This window comes from Pundamilia nyererei, unplaced genomic scaffold (genome assembly GCF_000239375.1).
Source record: "Pundamilia nyererei isolate P.nyererei 1_Seehausen unplaced genomic scaffold, PunNye1.0 scaffold00174, whole genome shotgun sequence".
NCBI lineage: Eukaryota > Metazoa > Chordata > Actinopteri > Cichliformes > Cichlidae > Pundamilia > Pundamilia nyererei.
This window is the reverse complement of record NW_005187575.1, coordinates 564966-589964: the sequence shown is the minus strand read 5'-3', so window position 1 is coordinate 589964 and position 24999 is coordinate 564966. Positions and strand designations below refer to the sequence as shown.

The following is a 24999-nucleotide window of genomic DNA, read 5'->3' as shown; positions in this document are numbered from 1 at the left end:
GAGTGAAGCAGCGATAGGTGTAGTCTCAAGAACACGACAGTTTGTTCCCTTATGTTGTTTCAGAGTGTTTGAACTCAAGGCTCCTCATTGGTTTGGTGAATGTACAATTATGATAGAAAGAAAGTAGAACCTCTAAGGTTTTACGTATCACCCGCGTCTTTATGTATGTGTGATAGCTGTATGGTTTAACTTTACACGCAGAGGTAGGTTTTGGTCTCTAGTTTAAATTATGAGGAAAATAACAAGTTGATGAAATGACTGTGACCATGAGTCAAAATGACTCCCTAGCCAGACACAGCATGACTGAAACCGTTACCTTAATTTCACTCAGGGAGACGTACTTCTCAATTCCAAGTTCAATCATATCAAGTACATGGAAGTCAAATAGACGACCTGCAAACAAACAAGCGAACAATTTATTTGATTGGGTCAATTCAAAATCTGAAAACCTTTTCTTTGCAGAGCATCTTCTACACTGAAATGTTTTTTACTGAAAACCTGCAGACCAGTATTCACTAGCATTATGCTGATAGTCTGCTAAACATAAAACACAACGTGTAACGTGAGACGAGACACTGACAGTCCAGTATCATGTAAAAACCTGAAAACAGATGTTATAGCTGCTGTATGTATATTAAGTGATATAACTGATAGAGAGAAAGTTTAAATTTACCAAATATGAAGTTGTTGGGCCGTTTCTTATTGTGGGAGCCGAACAGGAACAGGGAGCAGTCTGTCTTCTTGGAAAAGAACTCCTAAAATAAATGTTAGATTATTAACAAGAAAAGCAACACTGGTGAAAACTCTGAAAAGGACCATCGCCCCTCTGCACTCACCAGTGATGTTGAGTCCTCAAATGGCCGAGTGATGTTCTTTCTAAAAAGCGTACACAGACACCATCAAGACAGAAAACACACACTGTAGGGGACTTCACTCTTAGACCAGTAGCTTTGTATGATCACCCACTGTCTGAAACAAGCCCTTTCAGCTCCCTTTATGCCAGCTTTTATCCTAATTGGTTTTCTGTTTAAAAATATTAGGTTTTAGTGGATGTCTGGAGCTGCTGTGTGCCTGAGACAACCATATGAGAGAAATTCATTCTCCCCCAGAGCCAAGAGTAGAACAGAAATGGTCTGAAATCAAGGATTTAGAGAAGTACCAACAAGAGAAACATACACCAGCTGAATAAAATATGAAAAAGGCAGGCTTGGTCTTCCGTTTTAGGCTGCTCCACAGCCACAGTAACGTGATCACACAGCCACTTCTGCTTAAACTCCCCGTTAAGGTATAGGTAGTTGCTGCAGTACTCTTTTGGACACTAGGTGTCACCACTCACCACATAACTGCCACACTGGCACTGACATAAGAAGAAGAAGAAGTAGAAGCAGACAAACTCAGAAGCAAAGACACTGCTGTTGTGTTTTACTTTTAAAGACCTTTTTTCCAACGTTTTTTTTTCAGGAGGTCTCATCTTTTCAAACTGCTTCAACGTTTCCCTCCATATAATCTGACAATCGCCAAGCGTCTATACTGGAATATCATCAAAATACTGGGAAAAACCGGCATGACCGTACACGCGTCTTCAAACTGTGACTGCATCATCACATTCTGCCAGGATACGGTTCATGACAAACGACACCAACAAGGCAGCTCGCGCCTTCTGATGTGACATCAAGTTCAACACGTGGATGTAAATACAACTACCAGTGTAATTCTTTACCTCCCAGTCATCATCTGAAGCGACCAAATAGACAATTCAAAGTTTTTCCAGCTCAAATATCTAGAAACGACCCACACTAAGCAGATGAACTGATAAACCTGTTCCATCAAATAAAACCCGAGCGTTTATTATAGGAACAAAGTGGATATGTCACTTACTTTTTGTACAGCACAGCATTGGGTTTCTTCAGGGAATACTGTGAAGGAAACAAATGTACTTGCATGAATTTACAGAAAAATTACACATTAAAAAACAAAACAAACAAACCTCAAAACGCACTGTGAGATGGAAAAAATCTAAAAAATTGATCTCAGTTTGGAAAAAATGAATGCCACAGATTCATCCAGTGAAATGTTAAAAGGGTTGGCGTAATAAGCAAATGCTTCAGCCAATACCTTTTGATTAGCCTTGTCTCATGCTTTCTTGCTTTGTGGTAGATCTTTGTTCTGTCTTCACTGAGATATTTGAATGGTAATCAATAAAATCAAATCAAATTAAACCGTCGGCGTGAACAGCTGCTTTAAGAACAGATGAGTAAAATATTTTTAACACACCAAATATTCACATGGATTTTACACGTCCAGTAGGCTTGGGCGATATGCAAAAGTTTCTACCCGACAATCGTCAGTCCAATAATCAATGATGGGCAATATATTTGCACATGTGCAGATTTTTTGATGGGCAAAGCAATGTAATCATGCACAGACTGATTTGCACGTTTACAACACAGAACTCCAACTAATTTCCCCCCCAAGAAATTAGGGCTGTCAGCGTTAATGCGGTCATCACTATTAACACGATTAAAATTTTTAACGCGCTCAACCCATCTGGAGCGCAGAATGAACAAACCTTGGACAAACTGCCCGAAATGCATTGACAGATTCATTTCAGGGATTTTGACTCAGACTGTGCTCCAGATGGGTTAATTTTTCCTGTTGACTGCTTCTATTAGATCCACCATTTAACTTACTCAAATAAATAAATAAATTGTAAAAACGATCGACGATGGGCATATTCGGCCAGTCACCCAACCCTAACGTCCAGCCTCAAGCTGATAGGCGTCAATCTGTGTTCTTGATTTTCTTTAGATCGTGGCACAATATCTTACTTCTTGAGATTTTTGTTTTGCCTGCTTCACTTTGTCAGATAGACTCTAAAAGTCTTGTTCTGGCTGTGATCAGGCCTGGGTGTGGTTATCTGAAATTAAACTCAGCTTTCCAAAGAACTTGGTTAATCATAGTTAATTTAATAGTATTTTCACACCTGTGCTATTTAGGCTATTTCGATCAAACTCTTGTTCATTTCCCCCCTCAGTGCAGTTTGTTTTTTGCAGATTTGGACTTGTTATTGTTCCAAGCGAACTCCAGAGTGGTTCGTTTACAGTCTGAACATGATCCGACCTCGATCTGAACGAACTACCAGGTGTATATTACAAGTCTGAGCTAAAAAAAATATAAAAAAATAAATAAAAAAAACCTCCTGTAGAGGAACTATAGATGTGCAAAGGTCTGTACGGGCTAGCCCCTAGCAGTATTGTGTTCTCCAATAGTCTAGAACATAGCACCTTCTTCCTGCTGCCACAGACACATCTGGCCAATAAGCCGACTGAACATTCTCATGTGGTTTGTAGTAAGGCATTTGGTGCAAAAACAAACCAGATCATTAGGAATAGATCCAAGTGTAAGAACTCATCATTTACAGGTGTGAAAACACCCCAAAGTTTAAGAATTGTGGGTGGGGCTTTTTCCACATAGAGCCAGGTAGGGTTGGACAGCTTTTGTCTGATACTAAAATCTGTTTGATGATCTGAAACATGTCAGTGTGACAAATATGCCAAACTCCATCCTTACACAGCTCCTCTGTGACTTACTATGTCCTTCAGGGCCTGCGTGATGGTCTGACTTGTGTTCCCTCCTTTCATAATCATGGCACTCTTCACATCTTCAGTCAATTTGGGTGCTCTGCTCTCCAAGAAGCGTTTTGAGCGCTTTGTCTTCGGTTTTCTGAGGAAGAAAACACAAGGGAATATAAGAAAGATGACAAACTGCACACAAGGCAAACTATCAGAAAATCAAACCGGTATTTCTGATTGGTTGATGACCTAAAAATGTACGTCAATTAGCCAATACAGATATTGTTTCTGTTCATCTTGTTTCCGATCTTCCTCTTTCTTTCAGAGACACGGGGAAATCATCTTCATAAAATAACTTCACAGTCTGAATGTCTTCTAGCTTGACAACAAACTATCTTAAAACTTAGAGCATTGTTTCAGAGAGCAGCCCTGATGTGAATCAATACATCTGCCAATACATTAACAGATGCCTAAGAATAATGCTGTTTAGAATAGAGACTTTATGTGCACAGCGCTGAAGAAATATTAACCAAACTTGTATGCAATGCCAGTATGTACCAAATCATAATGCACTGAAAGTAAGATGGTAACCTTAAAAAGTTTAGTTTCAGCAGAGAGACTGGATACAAAAACAAGACATTTAAATGAGTTTGTTATCAATTATATTAATATGATTGCCTTAAACATAAAATACTCAAATCGAGTGTAACTCAGACCGTTAGACCCTGAATTTTAGGCATGACACCACTAATCTCACAGCACATTAAAGACGAACATGAGGCTGAGAGACAGGGAAATCGATTTGATTATGCGCTTATGTAGAAATATGGGGTGTCTCCAAATCCTTTGTGGCATCTGAAGATCGGACAATGAGATGCCACAGAGGCATGGCACAGGGAGATGCCACAGAGGCATGGCACAGGGAGATGCCACAGAGGCATGCCGATTCCACGACGGAGCTAGTTGCAGTTAGCCGACAGCTAAAGGTTAGAAGCTTTGCCATAAACAGCACATTCATAAAACGATACATAGCAACACTTCCCAGGCCCCCCCCAAAGCGAGAGTCCATACTTACATTACAGAATCCAACTGCGTCATTGTATATGTATTTTTATTCCTAATCGCTAACGACCACACTAATTAAGAAACACGTGAAAACGACAAGAGCGACGATTTTCTTCTTCGATCATATATAACAAAAGAAACCCAACTCAAAATACTGCCATCAAGTGGTCATCTGCTGATGGCCTTTTAAACTCTGAAGGCAGATCCCATCCCCATATCTGATCAGACTGTACAAGAAGTTCAGATTGTCATTTCTCACTCCAAAAACAAAAATTCTCCTGGCATAGAGTGCCTCTTGACTAAATTTTATACATTATATATTATGTTATATAATAATGTATGTAAATAGAATTATATAAAAAAAAATTTAATCAGGAAAAACCTGCTGGGTTGGATTTTAGGCTTTTTAACTGACAAGTCACGAAGAGTGAGAATAAATGGTGTGCTGCCTGACCCAGTGTTCTCCTCCACGGTGCGTCTTATCGCCATTATTATTCATTCTCTATACAAACACGAGCAGATATGCTGCCATCATTTAACTTAATAACTGTTTTTTGATTTAATTCATCTTGTCTAATTATTACCAAATGTGTTTAAATAGGTGTGCGTTTTGTGAAGGGGTGTCAAATGCTATAATGTTTCTGTAAAGCAAATTTACCTACAGGTATAAATAAAGTAACCTTGAACCTGAATTATAAATTGAGATTTGGTTGTAACTTCATTGCTGCTGTGAGAACAATAAGAAACTTGTTAAGGTTGTTCAATTTCCCGTATCTCTTTCTCCTGGTTGGTTCACCTCTGGGCTGTCAGAAAAAAATATTTAATAATAATCCCATTAAAAGGAATTTCTTTACCTGGGCAAGAATTGATTTTAGCACAGAGTCTTCTTTTTAAAGGATGACACCCAAATTCCTTAAGCTAAAAACAAAACAAAGCATCAGGTCTCTTACTTATCAATAAATTTAAACTAATCACAATTAAAGACTGTTCTGAAAAAATTTAATTATAGAAGACTTTTGTTGTATGCCCCATTTTGGGGCTTCCAGTCAATTCAAACAGATGATTTCAAAATCTTTGTTTCCATATGTACCCGTTTTTAGGGTTAAGAGCAGGATATTAACCAGGCATAATTATTTTACCCTCTTTTCAGTAACCTATACTTGATGACACCGTAATCAAACTGGAAATTGTTTTTGGTAGCCCCCCCCTATGGGGGGGGGGGGGGGGGGGGGGGGGGGGGGGGGGGGAAGTCTAGAGGGGATGTCATTGAAGACTGCACCCTGTGCTGTTCTACTGTAGAGCAGCTTATTCTCACACACAGCTCCAGTTTGTTCCTCCTGGAGCCACTGTTGTGCCCCCCCACCACCACCACCAGTCCAGTTGCACTGTGTGACCAGGAGAGATCCCCTGTGATTTAAGTCTAATCAGTGTATTAGAGTAGGGAGCAGCTTGTTTCACATTAGGTCTTGAGATTTTTGCACAAACTACACCAAAACCCACTTAATCATCCCTTTAAAGCTTTCTGATGCAGTCAGACAGTCCTACAGGGTCTTGATACCAAAATAAAAGCACACAGATCTCACATTTAAGTATCTTTTATTGAAGCATTAAGCTCATAGCACGGATATTTAGCACATCTTGACCATCCAGAGAACAGATAAATGAATTAGAACAGCAAAGTTGCTCATTCAGTACAACCTGCAACTGTACCCTCACAAGCAGGAGGCTTTCCTGGCTTCCGCTTCCTTGAATTCACAAAGCAAAGTGATAACATGATCTAGTCAACTTGGAAAAGGTCATCCCTCAAGTAACTTTGTTGGAACATTGTTTTCACAAAAACATCTAGAACCAAAGGGCAGAAAGAAGATAATTAAAAATAAAATTGGTCCGCAGCAGAAATACAAAATATTTTGTATAAAATTCAATTACCATTAAACTGCAAAATAGAGATCACCATATAAAAACACCAACGATCCACACCAACAAGGCTGAAATGCACTTAATCCAACAGCTAGCATACCATTTCTGTTGCTAGATGGAAATTCTTAAAAAATATAAACCAGACTACCATTACAAGTCATTTAATCTTAAATTGAAGGGAAAAAAAAAAAAAAAAAAAAAAAAAAGAATAAAAGAAAGAAAGAAAAAAGAAAAAAGCCACGTAGCCTCACTAGAGGGACACTTTTCAAAATTCCTGCCCTTATATAGATAAATTTACCAAGTGCTAGCTTGACTAGCATGCTAAGTTCCTTAGATGATGTCAAGTGCCGAAATCAGGATAAAACTATCACATCGGCAAGATTCTAACAGCATTCTCTGGCAGGAGAAGCTAAACCTTAGCTGTAGTAGGGCATCAAATAAAAACAAAACCACAAACAAGACTGAAACTTCTCCTGCTTTTAGCACCTGTCTGAAGCCTGAAATCTATAAGAGTTAGACAGGTACATGAAATTTATAAAAAATAAAAATAAAAACCAAAACAAAAAGGGGGAATAAAATACAAACAAAACCACCTATCCAACATGTACCAGGTTGGGGCAGTTCCAACTTTCACCTTGTAAAACAAGAGGAAGGTGAAGCACACACACACTGACAGCAGAGACAGCGCTACATTACACTGTTGAGCAACACGGCACTAGTAGTCACATGCAGTGTGTCAGGATTCCCCTTGCAAACAAAGGGCATTGACCCAAATGACAAAAAGAAAAAAGTGAGGGCACAATAAATTTCATAAATGGCAGTTTATGTAGTGGTTATATGCGGAATGATCTGGGACCACCCTGGCATGCTCAGACTAGTGGGCCTCTTTTGTGCGCTTACATCTCTGTATGTGGCAGAAAGAGACAGGGTGGATATTATGTTTGGGGGGATGCTTTGGTGGGCAACTAAAGCAAAAAGTGTCTGATTCATTATTTCCTTTCAGAGCTGAACACAGTGCGAGTGGCCAGGAGGGCTGGCTCTCGGTGGGCTGGGGCTGAACAATGGCCGGTCAGCAGAGGGCATTGTGAGCGCGTTGTCTGGAGTCGTACATTCAGCTCAAACCTGTTCCAGGCTTTCTTTCCAGAGAAATGTACATTCGAAAGATGGCCGAGCAAGCCGCTCTGCACGGCCTGTGCTACATTCAGGTTTTTTTTTTTTTGTTTGTTTTTTTTTTAAAAACCCTCTGTGAATGCTGCATGACTGGGTTGAAATATCTAGATGCTTCCTACAGATGTGGGCCAATGTAAAATGTTCAAGCTCAGATCTGAAGTGTATAAGCTGAAAGTTTACCAAAGAACAAAACTGCCAAAGAACAAAACCTGACCAATAAGATGAGAACTTTTGAACCTTTAGTGCAACATCAAAGCAAGATGGCATTTCAAAGACAATCCCACAATGCCCAAGCTCAGCACAACTTGAGCTGAGGTGATTTGCCTCCAAGTACCTTGAGTAAACAGGGTTTTAAAATAAACTCCGTAACAGAGTAGAGAAATAGGCATGCTAACTAGGTGGTTGGGTGCAATTTGAAGTTTAAACCAATGGATGAGATCTAAAGTATGCTCATAAGAGGCGGACTGATCTGAGCACGTCAGGGTCCTGGTCTAGGGTGGGCGGAAACCTTGTCTGTGGGGAATGAGGGGGGACACCTGCAGGAAGGGACCATTGTACTGGGCACAGGTGGACAGCCTGAAACAGAGCGTGTTTAATACCTCTACATGCACTTCAAGATCACAGCAAGAGTGGGCTAGAATATCGTAACAGAGAAAAGAGCTTTCATGCAAGGGATCTAAGTCACGGGTACAACAATGCAAACAACTCAAACTGGAAGTTAAAGTAGGGGCAGCAGCGCCATCGCTGACACCAGGACAATCTGGATGGTGACAGCAGCAGCGGGGAGGGTGGGACAGGAGAGACGATGATGACAAGCTCGCTACTCTGTGGTGAAGCGCATTGCAACGTGGGAGCGCCGAGGCGCCACGTTTTTTGCGCCTCTTCATCCTCGACCCTCAGCTCTGCTGCTGGTTCTGCTGGCGATTCTTGGTGTAGCTTGTGAAGACAAAATTGTAATCGTTGAATTGAGCCAACTGGCGGTCGAGGCGCTTGTAGCCCTCCATTTTTGGGGGAGTAGAAAAGACACTGCGACATTTAGAGCTCTGCAGGAGAAAAAACAAAAACAAACCACTTTACAGGAAGCCGTTTAAAATCCCCCCGGGTAGATGCAAAAATTGGATTTGAAATGCACCTGATTGACAAAGAGTGTAGTCACAAATTTTCCTGGCTTGAACACCTCCACAACCTTCCTGATCAATTCATCGTATGATGTCTGGGAGAGGTTTGTTTCAAAGCTGACGTAGGAGAACTCTGGCTCTGGGGTGATGTGGATGGTCCAGTAGGTTCCCTGTGGGGAAAATGAGCAAAGTCGCATCACTGATTTGCTTGAGCGCGCAACTATGATGAAGAAACAAAATGCCACTCACGTCAGTCTTCATCCCGTTCATCGAGTATCCACAAGGGTTGAACATTGTGGCATCAATCACAGAACCTGGAATCAGGTCACGAATTCCACTCATCTGCGAGAACAGAACGAGACCGTGATTACGAAGGTTAAACTACTACCACATGCTTGTTCTGAGGGGGAAACTGGGGGAAAACTTACACGAGTGACCTCACTTGCGGAAACACCGTCTTTCATGTAGAACTGGTCCATGATGGCTGGATCAAGGTCGCTCATCAGAACTTCCAGCGTCTGATCAGCACACTTGTTCTCCCAGTACTCTGGCATATCCAGAGTAAACAGGTACCTGTGGGAGGGATGCAAGGGGGCATTAAAGATTTTCAAACCTGGACAATGCATGGAGCTGCTACCTATGAGAGGAGGCCTTGAACATCCTTTCAATTTAAACTAAAGGCTTTTCACCTCCCTCATGAATTGGCATTACCAACGTTCACTGACAAGTGCTGAACTCCAGAAACCACAAATATTTAATTATATTTCATGACTGAAAATCTTGACCATCTTAGCTATTAGCATATTAAGCCAATGTGGGATATTTTAATGCTCACCAGCAGTCAGAGTTCAAACGTCCCATACAGTAGGCTGCACCATCTGTAAAAGGAGGGAATGTTATGGTTACCGTTTATAATCAACAAAAACATTAGGCAGCTCTGAAGAGAACCCACAATGATAAAAGCTACACAGAATTACAGTCTGTGATAATACTGAATTTCATTGTCCCCACAGCTATAGTATAAGCAATGCACGCCATAGTCTCAATATTACAAGCAATATTCAACATTTGTTCTTAAATGATTAAAACAGCTTGGGTAGAGATGATGATCACAGATACATGATTACCTGATCTATAAAAACATAAACCTAAGATTTGCATTAATCAAAATCAGGGTGTGTCTTATGATTGGATATTTAAATGTTCGCTAACCCCGCTAGTCAGTGCCAAACAGTTTTATTACTTTATTCATGAGGGTAAATACATGACAGCTATGTTAAGCAGTGCTGCTCTGTAGTTCTTTTGTGCTAAAAAGCTGCATGTTGGTGTTGTCAGAATAAACTTTAGAACCAAGTTGTCAATGTTAGCACAGGAGAAGCCTACTGCTAACAGCACTGCTAAGATTATGTTTGATCAATGAGGAATGTGCTAATTGCTTAATACAGCTAACACATGAAGTGTTTGTTGGTTAACGTTTCACTTTGATCATTTAAAGTGTGTTTGATTTCAATTTCTTGTGGGGGTAGTGGTTGAGGAGTTCTGTCTTTTAGATTTGTCAACTAGTCCAGCTTTTTGTTTAAACAACTAGCAGATTGTTTGCCAGGAGCAGCCATAAATCGGGAACTGCCCTGGGCATTTTCCAGCTGTAAATTCAGAGCGTCAGGGATTTAACAGACTGTGCTTCAAACACACTTTACTAGGGCTGTGCGATATGACCAAAATCTCATATCCCCGATATAAGAATTCTATTGTCCCGATAACAATATAAATCACAAAAATGTAACATTTTCTATAAATTCTGTGAATCTCGGGCAGCTCGACTTGCGGGAAGTGTTTCCAGCTGCGCGGCATGTACCCGGAGTCAAGTGTTTTAACCGATGCATGAAACTATACATTTTTACACATAAGTTGTAACGGCCGACGTTTTCTTTGAGAGCATTTATTACATGGCGTGCTGCGGGGAAAAGCCTGTTCTAACAATTGAGTCTTAGGATTATTTTTTAGCACCTGGCGGCTCTTTTTTACTTCTCATCTGTAAATAATCTGCTCTTTCACGTGATTCAGTTTATTTTGAAAAGTCTCAACAGGATCTTGAGCTTTATTGTTAAAGGTTTATGTGGAACATAAACAAGCGGACACGCGATGGTGTTACCGTCGTTGTTACTAATGACAACGCATAAAAACAGGCGCTTGTCCGTCTGTAGTGTGGTTATATTAAATAATATTAACTTTAGGAAATTAATATAGCCACTACAGTGACCATCAAAACGATGAAAAAAAAAATATTGCCGTAAATAGTTTATTTTGCGACACGACGAAACATAACGTAAAATGAAACGATAGACGTTTTTATATAATCATCATCCGATATATATCGTTATATCGAACAGCCCTACCCTTTACTTGCGTGTGTAACACACTTCAGAGTTTCATGTATCACCTACTGGGAAAAATCTGGCTGAGGAAGTCCACTTCTTCCTGGAAGTTTCGATGAGGGAACTCTTGATGGGCTGGTTTCATGAAGTTCTTACGGGAGTAGAAGAAATTCTGCAAACGAGACACTAATGAATAAACCTACGCAACTAATCAGCTTCATTGATACAGCTCGTTCAGATTGAGATGAAATGAGCTTTGTCATGCAAATGCTACACCAGTCTAACCTCAATGGTGTCGAAGCCGCAGTACTCCCTGGCGAGTTCCAGCAGAGGCACCAGTGCTTGCAACAAGAGGGTGGTTCCGCATGTCTTCAAAATGAAACGTCTCTTGGAGACAAACATGCTACTCTCACTGTAGAGACAAGAAAGGAGTTAGTCACCAATAACCACAGAGCATCGTTTCCCTCATTATATTCTATGATACATAATGATGATTAAGTAAGCCTGGTATCTTTGTAATATTTACCTAAAATGAGCAAACTGAGCCCCTCGGCTACTCATTCGTAAAATGAAATTTTACTATTGATGCGTGTAATAGAGGTCCGGTATTCGTTTCTATATTTGTTTCACCTTGCTACATTGCAGAGCAGTAATGGGGAAGGTAAAACTTCAGTGAAGGCTTTCTCTCCTTTTTAATGGGGAAAGGAAAAAAGGTGGACAGGTGAGCAAAAGGAGGAAGAGAAAAAGCCACACCCTAGTTCCCATTCAACTTGTCATACTTGTTTGATTACCCAAGAGGAGTTAAGCTTACTGGCTTCAGGTTTAGCTTCATGTTAGTTTTATCTGACATGCTCATACTTGGCCTACCTTAACACAACTACACATTCATATAAGCACTGCATGTGACATGTAGAGTACATGCCCATACTGACACCTGAGACTGTCATTAATGGAAATTAGGTTAAGGTCTAGTTGGAAAGACTTTCTGCAGGTATCGAGCAGGCACTCACCTGAGTATATAAGCTTCCTGCTTGTCAGTCTTTGTCACACTTATTATCAAACAATGCACATTTTCCAAAAGTTTGTCCCACTCAAACCTGAAAGAAAAAGAACACAAGTTAAATGCACACAAAGACAAAGTTGTTCTCTTTTGAGGTCATTTTAAAGTGGCACCCACTACAGGAAAGAACTATTGATGGTTATGTAACATGGCCAAGTTTGGAATGTTTTCATGATTTTGAACAGAAATGTCTATGAAGCTTGCTGTAGTCTTTACGCTGAAAAAGTAAGTGCATATAACAATTTCAGTGCCAGAGTATGCTCTGGGCATACAATACTGATGATATCAATAGAGGTATTGTTCAGACTGAAATGCGTTTTCCACTATGTGCAGATGGCTGTAGGGTAATGTGGACTTATTCTGCACCTACAACAGACACACCTTCTAGCAGCTGCCTCGCCCCCCCCCCCCCCCCGGACACCACCCAGACAGCTGGGTCACATTACAACCTTGGAACAGCAGCCAAACCCATTCACAGTGGGGGCCTGGGCTGCAAGACAAACGTTCCAAGAAATAAAGTGTTTGATGAAAGCATACCAGCAGCTCAATAATGAATGCTTTATGAAACTGGCTTTTCTAGAGAACCTCTCAAAAAGAAATGCCCCTCAGTAACCAGACTGCAGCAGTATGCGTAAAGGCTGTGGGCAAAAATGCAAGACCCAATTATGTTCCTTTCTACATGGTCAATCTACAAATGAACTAGATGACTGAGGAAACTCACACAAAACACAAATAAACAATGCATCTCTCAGACATTGTTCTAAAGACAACAAAATCAAGAATAATACAGTTCACACTGCAGCCTTTTGTATTCGGGCCTAATGGCCCAAGAAACTAAACTACAAATATGTTTACTACCTTCCAGTACCACAAACAACACTTCATCTAATCCCTTAACAACATTGTCCTCAGAGAGTGACAGGCTTACGTCATCTATTGTGAACATCACTTCCTCTGAGAGGGTGGGGGCAAAAAAGCTAGGTATGGTATCACGGAGTCAAATGTGCTCCAATATCAAGTTTCAAATAAGGTCAACACATGAACAAGTAAACAGTTTTTTTTGTTTTTTTACACTTCCAGCCCAAAACACCACCAATTTAAAAATCTGTTTTTTAGTTTGTGCATAAGAAAATTGTGTAAAAGGATGTGAATGATTTCAAAACTGCACGTCTCAGAAGATAAACAAAGGTCCTGCACCGAGGACCAACATTGGAGCAAGATGATATAAACTCTAAATCATGCTATAAGCTACTCTAAATCTGGCCATGCAGGCGATGTGCCTTTAAGATGGCTTTGTTATACACCAGCTTCTCTTTGGCATTGTCCTTAATGCAAAGACTCAACATCTTTAGTTTGCCATCAAGGCCAAGCCTGATGAGAATGGGTGTATATCATAGTACCATCTAAACTCTGCAAATGATATAATATGATTAAGTAATGTCAACAGTGTATTTGGAAGATGAACAAAGGCATTACAGGTATGTCTGGATACAGTTCAGCTCAATCACTTCCCGCAACATAACAGAGCTGTTGCGACATGCCTACTTCCCAGTTTCATACCAGAGGCCAAGCATTAGCAAGCTGTGTCAGCTCCTGCCTCGGTGAGAAATCGACACCAGAGGTTATTTCTAGCTGTGCAACAAGATCATATTTTCCTCAAAGAAAGCAAAGCGCCAAACCTGTTTTCATGCATCCCAGAGATTATGAACACATGGCTGATCAAGACGGCACATGTTGGAACGTTTGCCGCTTATCAGACAGAAAAGTGGTCACTTACTGGATGGCTTGAACACAGGGAACAGTAAATTTCTCAGGTGTTTAGAGGTGAATATGCTATGACTTTATGAACCAGTCTCCCCTACAATGACTGGAAGTGCTTGGTATGCAGTCTGAACCCTGACAAGTGGCAGGAGAGGTAATGTGAGCAAGCTTCACATTTGTGAATCAGATGCCCTTGTGGTCTTATTTGGACATTGGCTAACGTCCATCGAGTCTGATCCACTGACAGTGTCCCTTTGAGCCTTTAATCTGCCCTCTGGCTGTAAATTAATGCCAGCTTTCCTTTACTCCAATGGTTATGCACTTGTCAAACCAGCCCCTGATCTGGTCATTAACCAGAAAAAGTCACCCATCACTGGAGATGATTTGGCCTCCTTGAACCAGTCATGAAATGACACACTGCCAGAGAAAAAAAAAATAAATTAAAAAAATAAATTAAAAACAAAACCCTAAGCAAAGGCAGTGGACACCATTAACACTTTCACTTACTCTCACCTTACATTAAAGAATCAGTACCATTCTTACCTCTATAGGTGACATAACCCAGGTGATTTTAAACAATCTATTTGTTTTACAGTGGACAAGTTCCACTAAAGTCTGGGAAGCAAAAAATTATTATGACACACGGTACAAATCTGCCTTTAAGGTTTCTCCTTGTTAAAGGTTGTTTAAAACGTGCATTTCAAACCAGCTAATTTTGCTAGCAAGCAAAAACCGAATTTCTCACAAGAACTGAACCCACATGGATTTTTCAGAATCCATGCCGCCCCGGGTCCTCCCCCCCCCCGTCTTTAAACGTAACCAAGTGCCCCGCGGCACAACGTAACAGGGAACCCTCTAACCAATCAGAGCAACTAGGAGCGAGAGCACCGCGTGGCCGAAAACGTGAACACGACTTTACGCAGTTTCTCTCTGGTTAAACAGACAGCGGTAACAGACCTGGGGCCAGCCTTTAGCAACCGCAAGGGCAGAGGGAAAGGTTGACGGTTTTCCCCAATCACTTATGAGCCTTAAAAAGTAAAGAATTGAAAAAAAAAAAAAAAAAGGTGGAATTGGAATACTTGAATCTATTTCCGTGCCAGCAAGGCACGCGGTGACAACGGACGACCACATGTCTCACATGCCCCCCTCGTTGTAGAGTGACGCAGGAAAAAATAAAGCATATGTAATTACAAAGCCCAAGCAATTTAGTGCACACGAGCACGAATATATATAGCAATTGGCAAATAACGACAATAAGATCGTCTCATCACTAAATCACAAGCAGTCTGAGAATTCAGCGTCGGAGAATTCAGGAGACGGCTGATAATTTGAATATATATTTTCCTAGGGACTAGCTTAAATGAAGTAGCTCTAAATTGGCTGTCATGGTAGCGTCCAAGCCTCATGCGACAAATCATCTCGCAAAAACAAGCGATGGGAGCTGAATATATTAATTACTGCAAGCTCCCAGGGTGAAGAATGAATGACTCAGCCACTGTTAAAAGGGGGAGGTGTCCATTTTCCAATGGCGACGTTAGCTAGCTCCCCAGCTTAAGGATCCACGGTTAGATTTGGTTCACTTCAATGCTTGCCGTCTATGAAGGGGTGGATTAATAACTATAAGGAATACAGTGTAAACGGAAACGGGACTGTACAATATTCAAGTTGTTATACATCTCAAAAAGTGACCACTGAAGCCGTGCATGTAGCCGGTGTTTCTGTCCATGTACCACTAGGCTGCTGTGGACTGACACTGCCCCGGAGACACTCAAGTAACACGAACCTTGGGATGGTACGGAGGTCTCCGTTTCCTTTGGTCTCATCCTGCCGAGAGAACCACACCTCCAAGAGCTTCTCGGTCCCCTCGAAGAAATGTGCACCGTTATCTTCCATCGTGAGACAACAGACACCCAACAACCAAAAATATTACAACGTCGTTTATAACGTTTACAGCTTAATTACTCCTTCCTCGACCTGTTATTATTTCGCGAGGTTCAGTCCTTAAAACAATCCAGGAGTTGATTTGCTTGAGTTACCGTCTTCCCTTTAGCAGAGAATACCGTTAGCGAGCGCTAGCTAATATCGCCGGCCATACTGTGTAAGCGCTGAATGGAGACCGCGCGGAGCTTTTATTTGGCAATAGCCCTACGTAAGCCTCACCTCGAGCCAATCTGAACGCGAAGCCATATCTTGGGATTTGTGATTGGTCAGAAACCTATCAATTATAATAGAAGGCGGGTCTTCCGTCATGAAACTTTTCCGCCTGCATGTAGCTTTCCTCTGGAAACACATACTAATTATATATATATATAAACAGCAACATCAACATTACATGACATCTGGATTTAAGTTTACGAAGGCCAGTATGACAGTTGACGGCATGTTCGTGTAAAAGTCCTTTTCTGATAAGTTTTCTTCTGTTCACGACGATTACGTAACTTTTTTTCTAACACAAGCCATTGTGTTTACTTATCACATTAATTTTTCGTATGTACGCTCTCTCTTTTTTAAGCTGTATAATTTGTTTTTTCACTTAATGGTACTATAATACTGATATTAAACTGCGAATATCAGATATAAACCACTTAAATGAGAATATGACCAAGTTGTTAAATTGGATTGAACTAAACTGGACTGCGCAGGTATTCGTTTTAGCAAAAGAGTGTACTTATAGAAGGAAAACAGGTGAAAGAACTCCCAAAGGATATTACATATCTACTGTATGTGTTACAGGACTTTTCTCATCTCATTGTGTTCCGGGCAGTGGGAACTCACACATACAATTGTCACCCAATAGAATGACAGTAATTAAGTATGAATCACATACATATGACATGACGTCACTCATCTACATATACAGGTGTGTGTGCATGTCAAAAACCTATCGATTATTATAGAAGGCAAGGGTCTTCCATCATGATATTTTGTTTTTTCATAACCTTTATTTATGGAAGACATTTCATATGTTTACCACTAACTGCACTAAACAATTTTCTTGTTTTTCTTTTTTTGGCTGACTGTAGTTCACAAAAGTAAAAAATGAATCTAAATCTCTAAAGAAAACTGTGTCTTAAAAAGAGATGCAGCGACCTACTTAAACCCTTAGATGCTTATCAGAAAAAACATCAGCTAAAATAACAGTTAAGAAGTTGGAAAACTCATATTATCCCCCGAAAAAACAACCCCAGAAACACCCAGGATGTTTGCACATATCCTTAAGTTACACATAGCACTTGATATCTTTAAACAATTTGTAATAGGTCCCATACCCTTCGGATCACATTGAGTTTGGTGGGAAGTGGTCACTCTAACTATATTAAATGAATACACTGCATATGTACACAGTTGTTCAGCTTTTGCAATACCATTATTATTATGACCATTAAATAATAATAATAATAATAATAATAATAATAATAATAATAATAATAATAATGATGATGATGATGATGATGATCCAGATAACGAGGATCCGTTTAGCTCATTTATTTATTCATCTTACGTGACGTTAAAAAAAGGTAACCTCAAACCACCGACGGCCGCATTTTTGAAGAGCTTTCATGAGTACGCAAAGTGCAACGAACAGCAGCGAGAAACGCGGGTTGTAGTTTGCCATAGCTTGCCTGACAACGCGGCAAACTGCGGCGCCTGCTCATAAGAACTACCATACCCAGCGAGCCACGCGCGCCAATTAGAAACGTCAACGAGCCAGTGAACATTAAGCGGAGCAGACCAAAATCCCAAACAAGGAAATGGTGGGGGAATAAAACGACCAGATTATTTAATTAATGCATGTTATAATTAATATTTTATTTTATTGTAAATTAAGGCGTATTTATGGGTTAAAATGGATTACGACTTCAAAACAAAGCTGGCGGCGGAGAGAGAGAGAGTAGAAGATCTGTTCGAATATGAAGGTTGCAAAGTGGGTCGAGGCACCTACGGGCACGTTTATAAAGCTAAGCGCAAAGACGGGTAAGATAACCGTGAACGTTATTGTGTATGCTGACATAAAACTGACCGCGGGATGCATTTTGTGAACACACGCCTCGGTTATGTGCTGAACGGGGCGTTCGATTTGAAGCTCCCCGAAGCGATAGCCCGTGTCTCTGTGTTTTTGTTTTCATGTAACGCACTCACTCACCAACGGTCCCCCCCACCACCTCCGTCCCCAACCTCAGAGCTCCCCCCTTTCCTCCTCCTCCTCCTCCCCAACACCCCCAAACAACAATGTAAAGCCGCGGTGCTGTTTATTTTCTGACAAGTGTCCTGTCGGCGGTCGCAGCAAAGGTAGCTTCTATCGTATTCTATCGTCACTTCGCGCAATAGTGACACCTGAGCGGCTTTTCTTGGCCCCGTTTTCAGCATCGTGGAGTGCCAAACTTTTTTTCTCCCTCTTTCTGACACACATTGTTTTCTCTGCCATTTGCTGCTTACACTCACTGACAAGCATATGACAGCGTGTGACCACGATGTATATATCAGCAACAGAAAGCAGGACAGATATGTTCTCACACTTCTGCTCTGCTGTGCCAACGGTGTCAATGTTCCTTATGCAAACTGGCAAAATCCCAGTCCAAAAAAGTGGCAGAATCTGGCCAGTGCGCTTCCTATTTGAATACTACAAGTTTCATTTGTACGATAGCCAAAAGGTTAATCACTCTGATCTAAAAATTACATTCAAGAAAAGCAGCGCTAACCAAGGGCACAGTGCATTAAGAGCTGATTTTGCTGCCCCCGTCTTCCAAATGCTTTGTCATAAAGTTTTCTCGAAATCTGAGATGGAGAAACTAATTTTAAGCATTAGATGAACTTATTATACAGATGGCCCAATTTGACTTCTTCCCATGTATTACTCGTTTTAGAATAGAATAGAGTAGAATGCCTTTATTGTCACCATACAGTTGTACAGTGAGATAAAGAGCATGTATAAAAATGTACAAATATACAATCCGGTGTAAGAAGAAAAAAGTAAATATGTAAATAAATTGTTTTTTCCAGTCATGGCAGATGGCTGTCTCTCCTTGAGCCTGGTTCTGGTTTCTTCCTGTTAAAAGGGAGTTTTTCCCCCCACTTTTTGCTCAAAGGGGGTCATTTGATTTTTGGGTATTTTTTCTATATTACTGTGGGGTCTTTAATCTTACAATATAAAACATCTTGGGGTGACTGATGTTGTGATTTGGCGCTATATACATAAAATGGAATGGAATGGAATTGTCAGTGTTGTTATAGCAAAGCTAAACACTGTTTTATTACCAGTAGGAACAGTATCACTCCAATTAGATCCAACCTAAAAGGAATGTCACAGGGAACAGCTAGCTTTTCCACATTTATAATAGCCATTATCAAGTCAATATTCATAACTGGTTAAGAATACACATAAAACAGTTGTTTTTTGTTCATGTTTGTATAGCTATGGTTATAAAATGTCTGCACCTCCATGCACTTGTATTTTAAATATATTTTGTATTTTTCCAAAGAGATTAAAAAACATGAAATAAAGTTAAAGCTTTATTAGCTTTATTTCTTTCAACGTTTTGTCTGTATTGCTGTGATAATGCTAATGTGGCCATAACCTCTATAGACAACTCAAATAATGCAATTATTATTAACATTTTAAAATCTTTGTAATAGAATCAAATTAAAATTTACCCAAGCTGTTAAAGAAGGCCTTTTCTTCTTCACGTACTTTGAGAATTGATGTATTAAAAACTTTTACAATCACTCAGTGTCTTTAAAATCTGAAACAGTTCAGGTTTGTAGATCAGTCAGTTAGACTGTTTCTTCCTCACTGTGTTTGTTAATATTGCAATATTGTAACTTTATCAGCAGTGTAGATATGTTGGATTTAAACAAAGTGAGCCTAAAAGCAATGTTAAGCTACTTGACTCTAGTTTAGCCAATAGTTCGATGGAGTAACATAAAGTAGACAATTAACCACTGGTATTGCTTTAGTTAGTGGGCCGAGTTCATGTAAAACTAAGGGGGCATTAGTGCTTTCCAAACTATAAACTCAATAATAAATTCTTTCATCTTTAAAAAAATGATCAGTGTTGCTGCTTTGTCAGGTGTAACAATTAAGTTTAACATCCAGACATCCATGAAAACAGAATTTATTACATTTAACGGAGTTAGAAGTTAGCAGGAAGTTAGCTTGCTAGTTTCCACGTAAACATGATATAGCATGTTCTGAATGAGAGATTTCTGAAAAAAATAAAACTTACAGCTCTGCCATCACTTCCAACATAAATGAAGACAAAACTAAACAGCAGTGACTTTTGTAGGGTTAGTGAAGTTGGGCTAGCTGGTAATGATGTGCTACGCAATCGCTAGCAACACAGCTATGTTAGCATTATGTAAATACAGTGAAGCTGGAGGATGGATGCTAACTTTTTTCCACCTAATAGCATCCTGCCAAGCAATCGCATGGCAGGATGCTGTAAACAGACCAAACTTCAGTCAGGAGAACAACTGCGATAATCCATCCACAATATGAGGTTAGTCATTAATATACTGCAACAACATGGGAATAGAGCAGCTGCGAGAGAATTCCGCACTAATGAATCAATGGTACGGAAGTGGAGGAAGCAAGAAGAATGAGTTGAGTAAAATTTGACGGTTTTGTTTTGCTTAATGCGCCTTATAATCCGGTGCGCCTTATGTATGAAAACAGACACGTTCATCGACAGTGTGCTTTATAATCCAGTCCGCCATAAGGTCTGAAAAATAAATGTATCCAGGCCCAAGACGAGAACTTAAAATACTGAATGTGGTCGTTGTTTCTGTTCTTGACAGAGCTGTCGTCATTCAGAAATTTGACAGACAGTTGGATTTGACCCTCAGAGGATGAAAGGCCCTGAGAATAAAGAGCGTTATAAATTCCCAGAAATGTGAACCTGTTAATGCTTAGCAAAGCCTCCTTTTCCCAGTACCCAAAATGTTACTCATGACTTACCCCAGTTTTGCAGCAGAATTTAAAGTAATGGATAATTTTCATTGTTTGCTGCTTTCTCAACTTAAGAAAGCTTAAGGAGCCTAAGGGGCCTTGTTGTCATGTGAAAATGCTGTGTCTTGGAAGTATAAAGATCCAGTTTTGCTTTTTTTACAAGTGGAACACATCCCACCAACAGCTCACTGTGTCTTAATAACTACATTATAGATAGTTATATCAGTGATGGATGCATGTTTTTACAGTGCCATAAATTTAGTCCTGGAAGGAATTCATGGTGCATGTATGGGTCAGGAAGTCATTGAAATTTCTTTTAACCGTGACTGTTGGATAAAGAGCATAAAAAGCAAAGTTTTGTTCATTTCTTTATAGCTATTTTTAGTGCTTTATCTGTCTTGCTTCTGGTCAGCTCCTGTGAGTTGTACCAGTGGGTTCATTACAAGTATCCTGTATGGCTTTTGAGAACAGACCACTAGTTGGTACAATCTGTTGTGGGTGTACTGTGACAATGTTCTATGAAATCACAGCAGTTCAGGTCCAAAGAAACCTTTGTTCAGACATTACCAGTGCTGATTTTCTCTGACTTGTGTATGTGTGTATTTTAAGGGTGTTATTATCTGCTAAGAGCCAGTCACCAGGGCACCAGATCGCAGCTCCAAAATTTGAGGAAGACGTGAACCGTAGAGACATTATGGCAGAGGCAGACGGAGCTGGCTCACGCACACCATCACAAGATCTGTGCGCTGGCCTGAAGGGGCCTGAGCAGATAAGCCAACACTCGCCCTGTGGGTGTTGTGGGGCAATGTATCGCCGATTTGAAAAGGATTGATAGTCAGTGGTGTCTCCTCAGAGTGCTCTGGGCCTGCTTCATAGAAACCAAAAGAACAATCACTTCAGGGATTGTTATGAATATAATAAAATATTACAGTTTGCATATTCTCAAAAAAGTCATTAAAAATAGAATGTAGTGATTTTTCAGATCACATTGAATTCAGAATCCAGCATAGAATTATGATATTTACACGGAGACATTTTGCTCTTTCATGAAGAAAATGTTCATTTTTAATTTGATGGATGTGTCTCACAAAATTACTGTATGGGCCAAGGAGCTCCAGAGATCACTGTCTGTGAACATAGTCCGCCGTGCAATCTAGACATACAGGTTAAAGGTCTGTCATACAAAAATGTATCCATATGTGAACATGGTGCAGAAATGCAAATAATAGTGAGTGTAAAACTGTGACTCTTTCTTTGACTGTCTACGGTAGATCTGACAGTGCCTGTTTGGGCTGTGAATAACTGATATTTATTGAAGTTACTGCTGATGTGCCACATGGCTTAAACCCTCCTGCTTTGGAGATGATGCATATACTGTATGGATATATGCGCATATATTTAAGACACTCAGAAAAAAGACAACGACCAACTTGGAGAAACAACCACAACACCGACCAGTTACCATGGATAACACTGAGTAGGGTGTCTCATTAGTAACGTCTAGCAGGCAGATCATGAGGGACACACCCAAGTTTTGTTTTGTTTTTTTAAACTCTCGATCAAACGTTTTTTAGAATTAAATTTTTTTGTCAAATTGCCAAATACACTCGATAGTTACAGTTACTTTTGCTTATCAAGTCAACACAAATGTTTCAGTTAGGACAGAAAAAAGCATGTGGAATAATTTAGCTAACAGGGGTGGGGTTACAAAAAACTATACAGCATAGTATTGCAATATTTTGTATGGCAATAATCTATTAAATAGGGATGCCAAATATCAGTGTTATGAATGAATTAAAATACTTGGGGAGTACTTCAAAGAAGAGGTTTCATCTCACGCACAACCATCCAATTTAATGTAAGTTTGTTTGACTAACGTTACGTTACATTAAATTGGCTCAACTGAAAAACCATCAGACACTGGACACAGTTATTCAGAGCAAGCCAATGGCTCAGTCACACACATGCTAGAACAAAAATGGTGGCTTTTTTCACAATGTGATAACGCACTTGTCATTGTTGAAAGATACAACAAAATTTCATTTGGTGACCAGCAACCAATGGTAATGGTTTTCCAAAGCTTGAGTTTGTTGCACCTTTACCGCCACTTTTGAATAGATTGTGACATTGACAGTTTTTTGAAGTCATAATTTGCACTTTAAATGTCGATAATGTTATTAATAAGGTTACAAATAACAATAGTCTTGTATTGTGAGTGAAGTGTTGTAATAATATTGTATTTTGGGATATCTGGTAATTCTCACCTCTATTAGCAAACATTCATAATTAGTACTGCAAGCATGGAGGGCACTATGGGCACTACATAGACTACAGAAGACGCACACAGTAGAAATAAACACTATATATGTTAATAGTGTAATGTGTTTAAGTGGGGCTTCCTTAATCTATAAAACAGTGAACCTGTTTCATAATCACTTTCATCTTCTGACATAAAATTGAAATTTCAAGCATATAGATTTGGGTTTACAGTGTTTGGATCCATCTTTATATGTCAAGCTCTGTAAGTTTGTCCTGGTTTGCATTACGGAGTGGATAAACTGTTTTATTGAGTAAATTGATTATATTAATGTGCAATTTTTTTTTTATAGACTAAAGGATTAAATGTTTGAGCTGTTTTGAGCATCTGTGCAGCTTAATTAGTATTAGAGATGTGTGCCTGAGAGCTCCAGTTAATCCGTGACCATCTCCAATGCAAATTAGGCTGAAAAGTGTTTGATATTACCACCATGAGGACCTCTTTGATCTGTGCAGGCTGCTCACTGAATGAAGTTGTTATTGGACACTGTCCACTGAGTGTGTTTACATTTTAATCATGCCTCTTTGCTTATTGTAAACAGACTTATGAATCCTTTTAGCCCTTATTTTCTCCACTGCTCTGTGTTCAGGCTGGGCTTCCTTAACCGGAACTCTGCTTATCTCAAATAATCAATATTGGTCTGCTGAAAGTGCTCGGCCCTGCGGGCTCACATTTCACTTATTAACTGATTTTCATGCTCAAATTTGATGCACAACGGCAAATGACTACCTTGCAAAAAGAGGAAAATTGCCAACTGAGAGCTTTGGAAGTGTCAGTGTGTAGTTTGAGTTTTCGTCCCTGCATCAAGGGGAATTTCACTGGGGGCACTTATCCAGACCTAGGGAGCACTCCTGCAGGGAACTAATGGATCTTTGCTGCCAAAAGCTATCACTAATAACATGGATTCCTCTATGGCAGTTGTGGAACTTGAACCACAGGATGTTTTTTATGCCCTCTGCTGTCCTCATCCTCCTTGCAAAACACCTCCTTTACTAATCAAACCCTCAAAAAGCCTTTTTGTTGGCCATCTTCTAATATTCTTCATTTTCTCTTTTTCTCACCACAGGAAAGATGAGAAGGAGTATGCACTGAAACAAATAGAAGGCACTGGAATATCAATGTCTGCCTGCAGGGAAATTGCTGTAAGTTACCGTTTTCATTACTAAGGCCTTACATGACCATGTTGTTCTCAGGCTCTTTAACCTCTTAACACCCACTAAGTCATTGCTTAGTGTAAATGTTATGTCAAGGATATTTTTGTTTTAGCTACTTGCTAAATAGGCTAATTTTCAGAAACTAGAAGATGTCACATTTCGCATGGAGTTCAATACATTCATTTTGGCAACACGATTGTTATGCCAAGACTGTGTCCGTTTGGTCTACCTTACAATATAAAATGCCTTGAGGCGACTGTTGTTGTGATTTGGCGCTATATAAATAAAATTGAATTGGTTAATCCAAACAGACGTCCATTTTTATCATAGATGAAACTTGTGAAAAACCCTAACCCTAAATGGGTTGCCAGCGACCTGGTAGATGTCGAGATGACTTCATTTGCTGCAGAGATAAACATCAGCAAATATCACAAAACCCTGTGAAGACTTACTCAATATTTTCAAGCAGACTCTTTAGTCTGGATGTTTCTTTTAGCATTATATATAGAATAGTATCAGAGTTTGTCCAAGATGAGGATTT

At 39.9% G+C, this 24999-nt stretch overlaps 3 protein-coding genes across 4 annotated transcripts in view; 1 reads left to right on the top strand and 2 right to left on the bottom strand.

The window, feature by feature from the left end:
* Positions 1 to 51: 51 nt before the first annotated feature.
* On the bottom strand, positions 52 to 4809 carry rpf2 (ribosome production factor 2 homolog). Its single transcript, XM_005746186.1, has 6 exons — positions 4648 to 4809; positions 3591 to 3723; positions 1879 to 1916; positions 837 to 876; positions 674 to 755; positions 52 to 393 (listed from the first exon to the last, which is right to left on the bottom strand). Exons 1-6 carry the CDS (start codon positions 4668 to 4670, stop codon positions 272 to 274), a joined length of 438 nt encoding a protein of 145 aa, XP_005746243.1. The 5' UTR covers positions 4671 to 4809; the 3' UTR covers positions 52 to 271.
* Positions 4810 to 6216: 1407 nt separating this feature from the next.
* amd1 (adenosylmethionine decarboxylase 1) lies at positions 6217 to 16150 on the bottom strand. The gene is made up of 9 exons (XM_005746185.2): positions 15825 to 16150; positions 12231 to 12317; positions 11506 to 11632; positions 11290 to 11392; positions 9681 to 9723; positions 9274 to 9418; positions 9095 to 9187; positions 8860 to 9015; positions 6217 to 8770 (listed from the first exon to the last, which is right to left on the bottom strand). Exons 1-9 carry the CDS (start codon positions 15932 to 15934, stop codon positions 8624 to 8626), a joined length of 1011 nt encoding a protein of 336 aa, XP_005746242.1. The 5' UTR covers positions 15935 to 16150; the 3' UTR covers positions 6217 to 8623.
* A 1603-nt stretch (positions 16151 to 17753) lies between these two features.
* The window catches only part of cdk19 (cyclin dependent kinase 19), a 73757-nt gene continuing 66511 nt past the window's right edge, over positions 17754 to 24999 (top strand). The window contains exons 1-2 of one of the 2 annotated variants that reach the window (XM_013914146.1): positions 17754 to 17796; positions 24371 to 24446. In XM_013914146.1, the coding sequence (XP_013769600.1) occupies positions 24423 to 24446 (24 nt within the window). In that variant the 5' untranslated portion in view covers positions 17754 to 17796; positions 24371 to 24422. Of the gene's footprint in view, positions 18017 to 24370; positions 24447 to 24999 lie in introns of both variants that reach the window. The other variant, XM_005746184.2, reaches the window with a different exon arrangement.

Coding starts and splice junctions, on each gene's coding strand:
- amd1 (XM_005746185.2), bottom strand. CDS start 15,934: ATGGAAGATAACGGTGCACATTTCTTCGAGGGGACCGAGAAGCTCTTG. Junction 11,393..11,505: donor GCGGCTTCGACACCATTGAG/GTTAGACTGGTG, acceptor TCTCGTTTGCAG/AATTTCTTCTACTCCCGTAA. Junction 9,188..9,273: donor CCGCAAGTGAGGTCACTCGT/GTAAGTTTTCCC, acceptor CTGTTCTCGCAG/ATGAGTGGAATTCGTGACCT.
- rpf2 (XM_005746186.1), bottom strand. CDS start 4,670: ATGACGCAGTTGGATTCTGTAAT. Junction 1,917..3,590: donor CGCAGGCCCTGAAGGACATA/GTAAGTCACAGA, acceptor TTTCCTTCACAG/TATTCCCTGAAGAAACCCAA. Junction 877..1,878: donor AATGCTGTGCTGTACAAAAA/GTAAGTGACATA, acceptor TACGCTTTTTAG/AAAGAACATCACTCGGCCAT.